At 40.4% G+C, this 16,004-nt stretch overlaps 1 protein-coding gene across 3 annotated transcripts in view; it reads right to left on the reverse strand.

The window, feature by feature from the left end:
- Window positions 1–16,004, reverse strand: part of srbd1 (S1 RNA binding domain 1) — a 60,352-nt gene that overhangs the window by 20,891 nt on the left and 23,457 nt on the right. For all 3 annotated transcript variants that reach the window (XM_046070187.1, XM_046070185.1, XM_046070186.1), the window contains exons 15-16: window positions 7,564–7,655; window positions 4,860–4,942 (exon numbers count right to left, since the gene is read on the reverse strand). In XM_046070187.1, the coding sequence (XP_045926143.1) occupies window positions 4,860–4,942; window positions 7,564–7,655 (175 nt within the window). The remainder of the gene's footprint in view (window positions 1–4,859; window positions 4,943–7,563; window positions 7,656–16,004) is intronic.

Consider the following 16,004-nt stretch of genomic DNA (forward strand, 5'->3'; position numbering starts at 1 on the left):
GAAAACGGAGCAGGGCCGAGTAGAGTCGAGTTTATCGATTTGCGCTATGGTAGCATTTTTCGGCAAGGCAGCATAGATCGTTAGAACACCGGCAACAGCTCAACGTTTAGTCCTAAAAGACAATGCAACTCCGACTCTGTTTGGGCCTGGAAATTCACAATCACAACCTGTAAGTACGCTTTATTGGTTGTGAATTATATTTAAAATAAACACGGCAATGTAACTTCACAGACTGTTCAAATGCGGAGTTGTTGTAAACGCTGGCTAACACAGATAAAGTTATAGCTATAATGCTAACGTTACACCTGATGTGAAAGCTACTGAGCAAACGTTCAAATTGTTCGGCCAATTTTTATGTAAAATCGAGTTGAAATATGGTGATTTTTGTAGTGGTTTATTGTAAGATGTTGAACAATGATGTTGTATGGTTGTGGACTTGTGAGTAACTTATACCATCTGCTAGGTTACGGTCGCCTGAAACGGCTTTGATTTGGATCACACTACCTTGTTTCTTACGACCCGCCCTTCTCTGCTTCTGATTGGCTAGTAGTCCTTACCTGGGAACTGCGCATGTGCAGTAAGATGTGCATGTGAAGTAAGATGCATCACTCTGTAGCTCAAGAGCGGAGTGTACAGCTCAGGGTGAAAAGAGGAGCTGCAGCAATGTGCAGTATGAGAAAAATATGGTGTTTTTAGAAAATTAAACCATGTAAACCTGTTCTGGTACAACCCCTAAATATAATTTTTAACATGAAAATTAGCATAATACCACCTCTTTAAAAAGAAGATTTAGGGCTTAAAACTAACTTTTTCACCACCTTCCTAAAACTCATGATGGGGAGCACTAACATCGTTCCACAGCAGCAACACTGACAAGGCTGCTGCAGTTGTGTCCACAGACATATTTTGTATATCGGCCTTGTGAGTGTAGGTGTCGGCCGATGCCGATTAACATGCTGACCGGCAGCTCAGAAATGCCAAAGAGATGTTCTTTTGTTGATTTATTTTTATCAGGTTTTTTAAACCCTCAAATATCAATACTATTTTTGGGCTCAACTGATACATGGTTCTAATAAGCTTAAAAAGCAGAGGAAGGGGAGTCATTGGGACAAAAGCTGGAAAATTCTAGCAAAAAGATGGAATGACAGAAGGAGAACGGTTAAAAGAGGTGTGGGGAAGAGTGACAGTTTCTTTAATATCCGGCTTGTGGGCAATGTTTTCTTACACAGCAGTGTGTATATCTGTGTGTACTTTCCAGTAGCAGTTAGTTACACACCCCTGGGAATTACCCAGCTGTCAACAGAGCACAGCAACATCAAGGGCTTATTGACAGATGAAGGAGCTGTCCAAAGGCCACACCCACTAAGTATCTAATTATACAGGATACTATACTCCTAATGTGTTTGTCCATGTAAGTGTTCTGAACTATAAATACAATTATTCTTAAATCCTGAAGATTATCAGTCGCCTTTTAAATGTTTTGTACTACTGGTAAGCACTAATACACATAGCATTGTCCTAATCCTAATAGCATTGTCTCTCCATTCAAAGTCAGTATCCAGAAAAACCTGTCAGCTAGTGGTGCTGTAGTGAAAACAGTGTTCCCACACCAATAGTTATGTCCAATGTGATTTTAATGGGCCTCACTTTTTTAGCCCTCAGCTCATTTCCTCCTTTCTCTCAGAGCTGTCACTCACTGGGTCAGCAGAGGGAGGGAGAAAGAGGGAGCATGCTGTGCCAGCTGTCTAGAGTTACATCTGCCCTATGCTTTTTGGGTCTAATGGCAATAAACCTTCAGAAAGCTCAGAATGCCATGAATCACACAAAAGAACTTGCTAGAAAGCACACATATGCAGGAGTTCACTTTTCTCACACTCATTCTTCCACACAAAACAAATGTATATACACGAATGCAAACATACACACACGTAGACTCTGAAAAGGGATAGGGAGTCCGGTGTGTACGTGTGTGTGTGTGTGTTCGCGTGAGCTGACACGCAGGTCAAAGTGATGTCCCATCTCATATCTGTCAGCAACCAGAGTTTATTTACCCGGTTATATTATCATTTGTTGACCTAGTCACATGATCTGAGAGCGGGAGGTGTAGAACTCCAGGCACCCCAGAGAGCCCAGTCAGGACGTGATGAGAGACACGGGCCTGTGACCTAACACACTCAGTCACACATACATAAGCACAAGCACTTGCACAATATGACCTCCTCCCCTTGCTTTCAATTCTCCCCTCTGGTGTCCTTGTTTTAACCCCCCTTCCTTCTCTTCCCCATCTAATTTGAGTGACTTCCAATTGGGATATTCTTTCTTTATACTGAAATGTACTCTGTCCGCCAACACCAGCAAATGACTTTTACGTGGCCCAAGTGCAAGTGCTAAATGTTAGAAAGTATAAATAAATCTCAACCATAATGTATGTGCTGTACATCACTGGCTTAGTGTACAGGATGTATAAGTCTTCTCTAAATCCCAAGGTAGACTCAACACTAGAACTGAAACAATAAGGCTAGTAAATGAATCCGTTAGCTAATGAAGAAAAAATTATTGACAACAATTTCTGATAACTGATTTCAAACAAAAAATTCCAATTTCAGCTTCTGAAATCTAAGGATTTGCTGCCTTTCCCTGTTTTAGATCACTGTGGACTGAAAAAATGTGAAAGAAAAACATCCCACTTTGATCAAACTGGGCAATTTACTGTTGTTTGACTATTGTTTCAATTGATAAATCAATCATGAAAGAAATCATGACTTGCGGCCCTACACTCAGCCTTACATCGACTGCTCTCTCTCACTGCTGCCTTGTCACTGAATGGCCTATGCACTTCCATCAGCAAAACAGGAATTCTTCCACTAGAACCAAAAGATTGCTTTACTGAAGACTATCTATTTATCTATCCATCTATCCATCTCCTGATAATGCTCCTGTCTTTTAAATAAAAAAATAAATCAAGATAACCTAAGACTATTTGTTAGAGCTATTACTTGGATGCTATGACAACTGCATTGCTCGCTATTGGTTGTCTCATGTTTAGCTTCCAGTCTGATAGTCTGACCTTATTCTACTTGCCTTCGTCATCCTCAATCCATTTTGTTCCCATCTCCATCCTCTCCCTCACCCTTTTTCCCCCCACAACCTACCATATATGGGAGAACTGCTTTAATAACTGGTGTAAATAGTAAGCACGCTGACCTAATGCTTATATTGCCTTTCTCGCACAATTACACACACACACACACACACACACACTTGCAATGAACAAAATCAACACTGAGCTAACTGTTATATCATCTCCACACACACTTAAACGCATATGGGCAGTGCGCAGGCAAGAAAAAAAAACAAATGTCCAAACATACGTCATGCCTGATCTCCATTAATTGAATTAGCTGTCACCCTTAGCATCATCTGTTGACACAGGCCTCAGCCAAGTTTATCTACTTCCCTGCTTGCCTCTCTTCTCTCAACCTCCAAGTTTTTCTCATTCGACCCATTACATCTTCAATCCCTTACTCGCATTTATGCCTCAAGTCCCAATTTCTGCTTTGCCAGAATTACAAAAGACAAAACTAAACTAGTAAAATAGTAAAATTAACAGCAGACCAGAGCACACTGTACATACTGCATAGAATACAAGGTAATGCCAGTCACTGTGTTTTTAAAGACTGATGTTTTAAGGCTTGAAATATACAACTGCAATTTTTTAATGTTATGTTGTTATGCTCTTCTCCTCTCTTATTCTTAACTTTTAAGGACACCAAGACCATTTTACACACCTTCACCTTATCACACCTGGATTATTGCAACAGCCTTTTTATCTTTTTAACTCAAAAATCTACTGATCGACTCCAGACTGTCCAGAACTCAGCTGCCAGGCTTTTAACCAGAACAAAGAAATATGACCACATTACCCCTGTTTTAGCTTCATTACACTGGCTCCCAGTATGTTTTAGAATTGACTTTAAAATTCTATTGATCTCTTTTAAAGCTCTTCATGGCCTCTCACCTTGTTATATTTCTGAACTTTTAGTCCCATACACACCAGCACGTACCTTGAGATCCTCGAGCAGAGGTCTGTTGTCTGTTCCAGAGTCTCGACTGAAAACTAAAGGGGACAGAGCGTTTGCTGTCAGGGCCCCGAGGCTCTGGAACAGCCTGCCTGAGGAAATCAGGTCGGCTGAGTCAGTGAACTCTTTTAAGTCCCTTCTTAAAACATACTTTTATAGGAGAGCTTTTCCCGATCTTATTTGACTTTATTTTATTCTAGTTACTAATTTTATATTTATCTTAAATGTGTATTTTAGTCTTAGTCATAATCTTGTATTGTTTTTGTATTATTGTTTTTTTGGGTATTATTGTTTTTTGGGTATTATTGTCTTTACACTTGTTAAAGCACTTTGTAACTTGTTTTTGAAAAGTGGTCTACAAATAAAGATTATTATTATTATTATTCCTTCTGTGAATGTTGGTTGTACGTTGGTTCCTGTCCGATAATCATGCTGCCATTTTGGTCAGGACTCACTTAAAGAGACCATGCTGGTTAAATAAATAAGACAATACAGAGAACAATTAAAAACATTCATGGCGCATCTTTGCCATTTTATAGCAAATAAGTAATTACAGCAGACTATAGCAGTGCTTTAACAATACACGTGTGTACCATCATGGTTTATTGCTAATGTGCTTTTACACCAATCACCACCACACACACGCACGCACGCACACACACACTTCTTCTTCTCTGCTCTTTGCTTGAGTGTAACACATAGCAGATGTTCCACTGCCCAGGGACAAGAAGCTCTTACCCACAAGGAGCGTCCCAACAGAAAAAGCAAAAACAGACTTACCTGGTATGTTCCAATGCCAATATGTTTAGGATCAATCTTCACAAGCTCAGCCAGTGGATCTTGGACACGTCTTCCAATGGACACTGTCAACATGCACGCACAAACACACCCACACAGACACACGCGCAACATGCACATCCACACACAAAGAGGAAGCAAGCATGAGATTCTATGGTTTGTGTTTTCAACACAACTTGCTATCTGAATCACATTTATTGAAAATGCAAATCCATACAATTTATAATTACTGAATATGCAAATTGTCCTCATATTACATGGTTGGCCTGAGGGGAGGACAAACCTAATTGTCATTCCTCCACCCCCAATGATAGTAATTAAAGCTTGCTTTCAACTGGAGTCTTTGCACCTGTCATTTAGCTCCTGATAGATGCTGGAGCCATGAACCCTTAAAACCACTAATTTAACTAGAATTGTGCACACACAGCCAAATGTAGCACACAAATAAACAAACACAGTCTGTTTCGACTGAAGCAGGGTTGCTTTTAACGATGGAGGCTGTAAGGAATCAGCATGCTGCTGCACATGAAGCCAAATGTCTTTTCCATGAATACGCTGGCAGGCCCTAGTGACAAGAAGAAAAATTACAAACAACCTAACTCACATACACACCATAATACATGACATCATCCCCGACACACACAGGCACACAGAGAGGGAGAGAATAACACGACCAAATAACTGTTCACATTCCTGTCCCTTTAAAATACAAAGGACGTGGCAACTCTGTCTGTTAACACCTTACCTTATTATTCTTCTAACTTTCAAAGTTGGAACAAGTGAAAATAATAAACGCACTTCAAAACTGTTAAATAGTTATTTATCTCTCTATCATGATGTATCTAATTTGCTCTAATGGTTTGACTTCTATCAAGGAATAGAGGTTGACCAAAATCTTAAACACATCTATTTTAGGATTCAACACACTATGATGAATCAGAAGTTACAGGACACAGTTTGTCCCCTTCCCCATCCTTCCTGTGCTGCTGCTTGCCACTGTCTTGTATGTGTTCATTATGTGTGTGGTTGAATTTCAGTGGTCAGCGATGATTCAGACTTAGATCTTTAAGGAGGAACGGACAGATAAAGAGAAAGAGAGGGATGGGATGTAATAGAGGGAGTATGTCTGGAATCAATGGCTCTCCTCTCCTCTGGCTGTGGTGGGAGGCTGCTGCCTGAGATAATATTTAGACAGGGATGGAGTTTCAACCGTGGCCTTGCTCAGTGTACCACCAAAACTCTGCAATACTCTTTCAATCTATTCTCTCCTTCTCTCTCTCTCTCTCTCTCTGAGAAGAGCCGAATTGTAAATGGAGCGTAATGCACTTATTGAAACTTTATGAGCCAAATACAGTTCTACAAAAACTGAAAGCAATGAAGAAAGCGAAAAGAGAGGAAGGCCCCGTTCACACAATTCTCAGGAAAAGAGGTAGAATGTGACATTTAGCATTCAGGTGGGACGGTGGTACCACTGTGTTGTGGGTGCATTGATTTTGTTGGAAAGTGTTAATTAAAATAATGCAACTGAAAAGATGCAGCACTGATTCAACAGGCATTCAGTAAGTGAAAATTGTCCAGGAAAACTGACACTCAAATAATTTCTTTCTTTGTGGTCACTCTTCTATTTTCTCACTCTGTTTTGGATTGGAGAGGAGCACAGTAATAAGCTGAACACAAAAACAGTCCTCACGGAGAATGGTTGAAATATCACCTGTCACCACTAGGTGTCCCTAGATCTCCCAAAAATAGAAGATGGAAGGTGCCTCCATCCATCCATTGTCAACCGCTTACCCTGCGTACAGGGTCGCGGGGGATGGAAGGTGCTTATAACTCACAATTCCCTTAATACTATGGTACATGCCTATTCATATAGACAGAGGCAGAAACACACATACTTCCCCCCAAAGGTAAAACAGACAGACACCGTCACCACATCTGACTCTGTAACCAAAGTGTCCTCGCTCAGCACCCCCTCTTTTTATACCTATCCAAAGTTAAACACTGTATACTTCTCATGGCTTTCATTAAGAGTATAAATATGGCTCTCCATGGCTCTCAATGCTGCTGACCACAGCAAGCTAGTGAGGAATAATCCAGCCTCACTTGATTTATGGCTTTTATAGAGGAAGTCTGCTGGAAACATTTGTTCTACACATTGATTCTTTTTCATGCTACTGTGTTTTCAATGATATAGTATGTGGAGTGGGTAAGGGAGAGGTAGCAAGCGAGAGAAGGAGGGAGAGAGGCAAAGGAAAGCAGGAGACACATAAGAGAATCTAATAACAATGCTAGAAATTCATTGATAATGTGACAATATAGCATGTTGCTGGTAAGAGAGTGGTAAAAAATTAGCTTGTTAGTGTTTGAAAAACAGAAAATTACGCATTAGTTTTCAACTATTATGCTTTGTCCTCACCAGTATTATGATCACTTTGTGTTACTTAAATGACAAAACCAATCTTTATCATTATTATGTTCGGATTTTTTTTTGCTGGTTGGACAAAACAAAAAATGTGATTAGGTCACCTTGGGCTCTATGAAATGGTAATTTTTCACGACATTTTATTGACAAAACAATTAATCTAGGAAATTAGCGATAGCTTAAAGTTCCACAACACCAGTAACTTTGCTAAATACAAAGACGCATTTAAAGCATGGCCAAGAAAAATAATAATGGCTAGCATACCTGCACTCCTAAGGTTGGGGTCCAAGTCTGGCATCTCTTTAACAGCCTCAGGACTCACACTGTAGATGGATGCTCCTGCCTCATTGGTTATACTGGGGAAAGAAAGGGAAAGAAAAAAAAAGAGGGAAAGGGTAGATGATGGTACAGAGATTAAAAATTAAAAAATATTAATAAGGCAGGTTGGGCAGTGAAGCAGAAGGAGGAAATAGCAAAGGGAGGAAATAGCAAAGGGAGGAAATAAAAAAACATACTGAGTTAGTTATCACTACTTGAAAAACATAATGGCAAGGAAATTAATTGCCATTGTCTTGCTCCTTAAATAATACAACTGACAACTTCTCAAACTGGTTCCTCATTTGACTCTGGTTGACCCTTTGTAGCTTGCATTACAGACATTTTGGCCAAAATAGCACCATCACCGTCGTCCTGCCTTAAAATTAACAGTCCAATTACAATCTTTCAAATTCCTCTAGGAATTCTTATTCAGCTGACAGCAGGTAAAAATAACCACATTATCAAAAAAAAAAAAAACACACTGTCAATAGACCTGGACAGTGTGCTCACCATTTATATGACACTACAGCCATCTAGAGGTCACTGGGGTGTACTGCTATTTGTCAGTACATTACTGTCATGACTGAAATTGAGAATAAGATGTACAGTTCTTGCCCAGAACATCAATAAGATGATAAGCTTTACTTCATTCTTGTGTAAACCTGATAACAAAAAATAAAATTTTTGCATAATGACTCATTTCCCACAGATTTCTCCAAAATTTGCAGTCAACTTCTGAATTGCAGCCAACAGCTTAAACTAATTAGTGAAGGGAACAAAGTGTGTCTCTAGTTTTCTAATGAAACTGTCCACTAAAATATGAGGTAAAAACTGCTTTCACAGTGTATGTTCATGCAGACACAAACTGTTGTCACAAGCATCACAAGTCCCACATTTCATCAACAAACATTTAAAATATGGCACGTAAAGATTCAGACACTGTATGTCCTACTTCCACCTGAAATATTTTCAGAGTTTTTCAGATTTTAGTGGGCTTTTTAGGTGAAAAGAGACATTTCCATCTGAAACACAAAAACAAGCACAAGCTTGATCCAGCCACATTTATACCGTTCAGTCCTAATAAATATTCATTAAAGTAGTGCTTAGTCTATTTTAATGCCATAATGTACCTGTTTAGATATCAAATTAGAAGCAATATTTAAATTACTGTTAATATTTAGGACTAAGACTGGATATTTTTGTGAAAATATGACAGGTTGGAAATTACAATCAATAGTGAATGACTTCTTTAATAAGAGATTGCAACTAATTACTACTAGATGTAAAGGTCTTTTTGCACATGCAAATACACCTTTATTCATATTTCAAATAACTCCCCCCTTGCAAACTTGCAAAGTTCCATTTAATTCAGCTGAAATTGAGCTGAGGTTCATATGCCAATTTCTGTATTATTGATGTTTTAGATAGATAATAGAACTTGACAACAAAAAAGTTTCTACATGACAACATGGTTTACATGGCAACAAATTATACCATTTCCGATGTTAATGCATTCAGTCTAAAGCAGGCCGCTTATCATCCATCACCACAGAGACAGGATGGTGGTACAACAAAGCCACTGATACCCGTGTTAATGCTACCGACATACAACTGACGCTGTCATGTTGTGTAGTCCTTCTATTCTCTCGGGTGGATGGAGAGAGAAGAGGAGGATTGGAAGAAGAAAGTGGGGCTTTATCCTCAGGGCGGAACAATATGACGAGGAGGTCAGCACCTCCCCAATGTCCACAGCACAGAATGAGGCCTTCTGTGGTACACACTCATGCTCTCTCTCTCACACACACATACACATTCCCAGAGGCCTGGACCTTGCCACAACAACCTTGCCAATTACAAGTATCTTGTTAATGAGGAGTGGCAGAGGCCTTCTGATGAGAATCACATTTAAATGAACTTGTCCTCCCTTTCTCCGTTTCCCTCTCTCCCATCCTCTCTATTCATCGCTTCCTCCGCCTCACTGTTCTTTTTGTTAACTCCCAATCCATCATGCTGACAGCTGACATATCGACATGGTGACACTACTAACGAGCACTGGCACATGACCTTCAAGGAGGATAAAGCAGAGCTGGTCATTAACCCGACACACACTGTCTCACACACATACACGCACACGCATTTATTTATGCTGAGAAGATTAAATGATCATCATTCAAAAATGTCCACACTACCCCAATCTCATGCAGCTCTCTCTTTATACACAGAGTATGAAGACAGACAAGGCTTTCTGTTATGCCACATGGGAAAAACAGAATGCACACCTCTAACCTCCTTTCCACCCTTATTCAGAGACAGTATGGCAGGTCAAGTTCAAGAGTGGGAGTGCCTTACGTTGCCTTTTGTTCAAGAAAAAGAACCAGAATAACAAAAAGAAACAAAAGGAGAGAGATGAGGCAGACAAAAGTAAAAAAAATAAAACATATAATTAGGAACATACAAAAAAATCAGGATAAGAGGATATGGGGAGAAAAGAAAGGGAGGCCACGAGCCGCTATCATGTCTAACTTAATTAAGGCTGCCGCTGGGGCTGCTGGGTAACAGCACTGTCATGGATACAGCTCTGAGCCCTCATGCCATAGCGTCCATGGCATTCATCATACTGAGGGCATCATCCTGGCAGTCAGCAGAAGGTTGTCTGCTCTCCAGCTCTCTGGCCTAAGTGGGTGGATGGTCGAAGCGTGGAGAGACACACACGTACTTTCGTAGACACAAAGTCAATGGTCGCCCCTTGGTGTAAAGCGATGACTTGGTGGCCCTGTAGGGTTATCATTTATTCGCAGTCTTTTGCTCTCAATTGTATACACACATAAACACAGGCCTGCCTTTAGCCCTGTCCCATCCTGGGGCAAAGTCACAAACTGGCTCCCCTATCTGTTCGTCTTTGAGATGCACCGTTGGGCGTGACACACACACACACACACACACACACACACACACACACACACACGACTGGCCCCTCATGAAACCTAACATAGGAAGAGATGGATACACACTTTGATACCTCATTACAGCCTTCTGGCTCACACAGTCCTAATCTTAATTAGAAACAACTCATCAGATCAGTCAGAAAAGAAGAGGGGCAATAGCATCACCAACTAATCTGATACACTGGACAAAAAGTATGAGTTGAGTCAGAGACAGACAGAATTTATTGAAAAGAAGATTTTTAAGCTACACCTGTCTATGAATATATTGTTACATTTTAAGACAAAATGTCCAACTTGGAAAAATGGGACATATTTAGTTTACAGTTACAAACTTTAACAGCACTGTTGGTCAAAAAAAGAATGCAAAATTGATGTTTGGTTTTAAGAAACTACTGTATTTCTAGTTATTCAGGGCCCATGCACAAAGAAAGAATGTGAATATGTGGCCCAAGAAGATTCTTCAAAGGGTCCAAAATCTTGAGCTTGTCATATGGATCTGAAGCATCTCCATCAAAAGTTAATGACTTTGTAGATGTTAAAAAATGATTCTAGTGCAATTTGTTAAAAGCTAGTCCATGAAGTCATAGTTAATTTCACTGTTAATTGTGGACTGTATTCTTTTCATTGAGATCATATATGCCAAAATTCAGCTCCAGGTTATGGTTCCACATGAAAGTTGCTGATATTCACAAATGAGGAGCAAGTAATATATATTGCAAGCTAAGTAATGTATTATTTATATACATCTATACTAACCAGTGTTATTTAACCTTATTTATCTGGTATTATCTCAACACCGTTTGTTTTTTATATATAGGGCTTTATTTAGGATGTACCAGGTTGACTGTGAGAACTCTGACTGAGTCACAATTTCCATTCAATGCAACCTCACTAAAGTTACCTGAGCAATTAACACAAACAAAATCTTCCATCAGGTAAAAATTGTTATTAAGTAACCTGCTTTACCATGAAGGCACCGGGGAGCACAATGGGAATTGGCTAGCCAGTTGTAGTATAAAAAATTAAATGGCTTTCAAGTTGGAGACTTGAGAGCGCTGAGGATCGCATGCACAGACCTCTACAGGTATATAGTGTCATACTATAATGGCTCAATCTTGCATTTCCTATGTCCAAAACTCAGTTTGTTCAAAATACTTGGATTGGCCTGAGAAGGAGATGTGGTGTCACGTATTACCAGCCCAAAATATATTCGTAAAAAACACACACACACACACACACACATAAGTTTCTCTGTGCCGGCTGCTCAAACAGCTTGGGTCCATTGTTCAGTCAGCTGCAAAGCTTGACCTCAGGGAGACAAATTGAGGGACGCACAATCTCTCTGTCTCACACAGACAGACACACACACACATACATACACACACACGTCGGGTCTGAAGACGATGACATTTTTCACAGAGAAAAGCGTCCAAATGGCAGGTGTCAGGGGCCGTCAGTCTCTAGCAAGGCGCTAGAAGGCAGGCAGGCATACACACACACACACACACACACACACACTCCAACTGCCAGTGTGAGGCACGTCTGAAAAGAGCAAAGCCTCACAGACACTCATGTCAGTCTTGTAGCAGGAAAGGCTTGCACTTGTGTCACACATAAAACGCATACACACCAGCATGCGCATGCACACATGGACATACACACCCCACAAATCACAAATACACACATGGCATGTCACACAGACTCATCACACATGTTGTCACACGCAAGACCTTCGCAGGGAACACTGGCACCCTAGGGGAGGATGGCATTGAGGGCGGGTGGAAGAAGTGGAAGAAGAACGGAGAGAGGATGACCACCAGTGAGGCATGGTGGGAGGAGAGAGGGTACTGTGGGTGATATGGATGAGGCTGGCAGATATTCACTGTCCACCACCTGCGAATGCCAAAGGTCCTCAGCCTGATGCCACTTCCAGAGTGACAAGCTACACACACAAGCACAAATACACCTTTTTTCAAGAAACCCTGCTTAGCTGTGGTCCTATCTGCAGTAAAACAAAGGCGTAATACAACACATTGAGGGTCTTAGGACAGAGGGTTTCTTATCCTGTACAGACTGTAAAGCCCCTTGAGGCAAATTTATGATTGGTGATATTGGGCTATATGAGTAAAATTGACTTGACTTAATTATACTTGACTTTCAATTATATGTCTTAAAGCTGGTTATGCTAGTAATAAACCAAGATATATATCCCCTATAGCTCCTGGAGGGATGGGCAGAAAGGATGGAAAGCTTGAACGAATAAAGTAAGGAAGGGACAAAAAAGAAAGAGCAAATAAGAAAAAGTAATGAAGTAAAGTACAGAAGGAGGACACAGACGTCACAGCCATTTCATGTCCTTCAGAGAGAACAAGGCCACTTTTGTAGGTAAAAGTGAGGAAGGAGAAGCATTTACTTTAGACTGGCAAAATAAACAGATTTTACATCTTCCTGGGAGCAACAAAGCTGAAGTACATCACACTGCTCTCTCACCTTTTCTTCCTACTCCCATCATCAGTTAACAAGTTAGTAATCCTGTGTCAGTCTATAATCTAAATTGAATCCTATTAGATTACAATTCTGTGCAAACTCATTTCGAGGGATGTCCAGTCCCTCATCCATTACTCCTGTTCTTTATATCATCCAGCATTTTCCACTGTTTTCATCCTCCAAAGTAATGTGATTCCATCAAGAGCGCCCATTTTCACTCTCCAACTGTAACCCTCCCTTCCAGCACTCTCTCCACCTGTTTATGAATACACTGTTACTTCAGACATACACTTTATATTTTGTGAAAAGTGGTCAGGCAGAGACTACATTAATCCATCATGTCATCTACTTTAGAAGCCTTAGCTTTTCCAATTCAATAAATGAATATATAAATATGTTTTTATGGTTGCACAAAATTTAATTATGGTAGTCCTCTGTGATGTATGTGTCTTGCCCAAATAAGAAAGGATAAAGAAAACACATTTTTGAAGGATCTGTATTTTTACTATTATTTGCCTACAACAATTTGTGTTACACATGTCCGAGCTTTTTCTGTCTTCCTCTACCCATCCCGTATCAAGTCTAAGACATAACCTTTTCGTGAACCCATGGGTTCATTTTCCTCTTCTGTAATGAAGATACACCCCACAGCCAGGCTGAGGCCTTTTCCATGCCTCTAAATCCATCTGCCTCCCCTGCTCCTCCTACTATCCAACCTTCAAACCTTCGGTGTGGCCTGAGTGCCTGGATCTCACACAGTCATCGCTGGTCCTGCCACTGTATGTTCATCACTCACTCAGCACGGCCCTGGGAGCATGCCTGGACACAGGACATGACAGGGGATACACACACCCACACCCACCCACAGTCATAAATACAGTCTACACTACTGTCCTTTAGCTCTATCAGCTAGCCAGTAAAAATGATCTCATTCCACCAGGAGTGAGCTGCAGGGCAAGATGGTCAAGGTCTTATTGTAATCATGTCTGTGACGCAGTGGAGGCCTACACTTTTGGCTATATGAGTGTGTTTCCTGCTGCAACTGTTTGTATTGCTCTCGGACAACTCTAAATATGAACCAGTCAAGGGGAGAATGAGGACTACTACTAGAACAGAAAGATTACCTACTTCTCTTACCAGCTACAGAGCACAACATCAGGCAAAGACATAGCTACATACAGCCTAATTAAACTGACAGTACACCAGGTTAAACTGGAGCAAAAAGCCTCCTTTAATATGGCAAAAGTTGATCTGTTTTGAGCTGAAAATTAAAACAGACTGCACAATTTTATGTTTCAAATTTGATTAATTTCATATAAATACATTGTGATTTATCAAGTAATTCATCAGGGCAAACAGGAACACTGACTCTGAGACCCTCAAGGATGTGTTTGTGCGTTTATGAAAAAGAGTAAGAGGCTCAGTCATCTCATTGCCTTCAGGAATAACAGAGCAAGTGGTCAAGAAATTGGATGTTGTTTTTGTTTGCCTTTAGCTGTGGTCCCTGTGTGCAAGCACGTGTGTCTGTGTGTATCATCACCATTGCCCAAAGATCTCCCTAACCTTACCCCACAAATTCTTGCCCTCTGATATCATTAACATCAGCTTGTTGCAGCCAAACACTGACAATGTGTCATTCTTCCTGCACAACATGCTAAAACATTCAAATGCATTATAGTTCAATCACAACACTGTGAACGCAAACAGAGTTTACATTTAGTTAAACAAGCTAAAGTAGACACCACTTGCCTAAAAATAAAAACCTGATGATAGCAACGCTGGTTTCAATCATGGCCCGTTTGTCCTTATATGTACTACTCAGTCCAATTCAACCATGCTTTAATCATAAACATCAACCAGTAGTGAGTTGAGTTTTGCCTATGATATGATTCTCAAAACTGTGAAAAACATTTATGTTTCTCAGTAGGCTCTTTATTAAAAATCTTTCTTAATCCCTCATGCTGCAAAAAGAAATAAAAACAAGAGGTTTCCTTCACTCTAACAGATGAATATACAAACACAGAGCAGGTTTCCTTAGTAAAGTGCAGGCTGTATGACTTGGGAATGGGTTTGATTAATTTGAACCCAACGCATTTCAGGACTGCTATCTGTAGATTGATTCCTTAAGATGGTAGTAAAGAAATGGGAGCCGATGACAGTATGATTTCTGTGTGCTGCTGCTATAATATGTAAAATCTTCTAAAAAGTACAGCATTTATATTTTGAGCACCAATATATCAGGACACACAGTGGTGTATGTGTGTGCTTTCTCAACCAGCTGATGATGCTGACACAGACCACTGCGCTTCACCAAGTAAAACACAGCAAACCACACACACACAGTCCCATGCAGACATCTGCCTGGCTGGTGCAGAGCACTCTTATGAGCTTTGACAAAGCCTGCATGCTCTACCAGTCAGTGCTAAAACACATTGACAGACAAGGTCATGCTGCATTGGCCTGTCAAGGAGCCAGAAAGAACGTGCGCGCACGCACACACACATACACACACACACACACACACACAGTGTGCCAGCCAAAACCAAGCAGCTAATAATCAGAAGACATATTTGCACATACTTATATATTAAACACAGATACTGACATCCATTTAGGTTTAAGCCATTTACAACCTAGAAAAGAATTAACTGAAGTCAGAGCAGTGGAGTTTGTTTTCTAAACTAATATGTCACAAACTGACGTCCAGCAGGAGGTCTTTAAATTATTGGGACACAGCTGTATGGCAAATTGCCTAATGTCCATTCAGTGGGGGCCATCACAGGCACAGACAAACCTTGTCAGCTTAATCATACCTCATGCTGTATAATGTCCTGCAGGATGCTAGTCATCCAGAGATGCATTGTTCACGCTTAATCATGTAAGGTCACTTTGTTGTAAATCTAATGGGGTAGGAAGAGTCGATTCTGGTGATTTATACCTTACTTATGATGTGAT

This window comes from Micropterus dolomieu, linkage group LG15 (assembly GCF_021292245.1).
Source record: "Micropterus dolomieu isolate WLL.071019.BEF.003 ecotype Adirondacks linkage group LG15, ASM2129224v1, whole genome shotgun sequence".
Taxonomy (NCBI): domain Eukaryota; kingdom Metazoa; phylum Chordata; class Actinopteri; order Centrarchiformes; family Centrarchidae; genus Micropterus; species Micropterus dolomieu.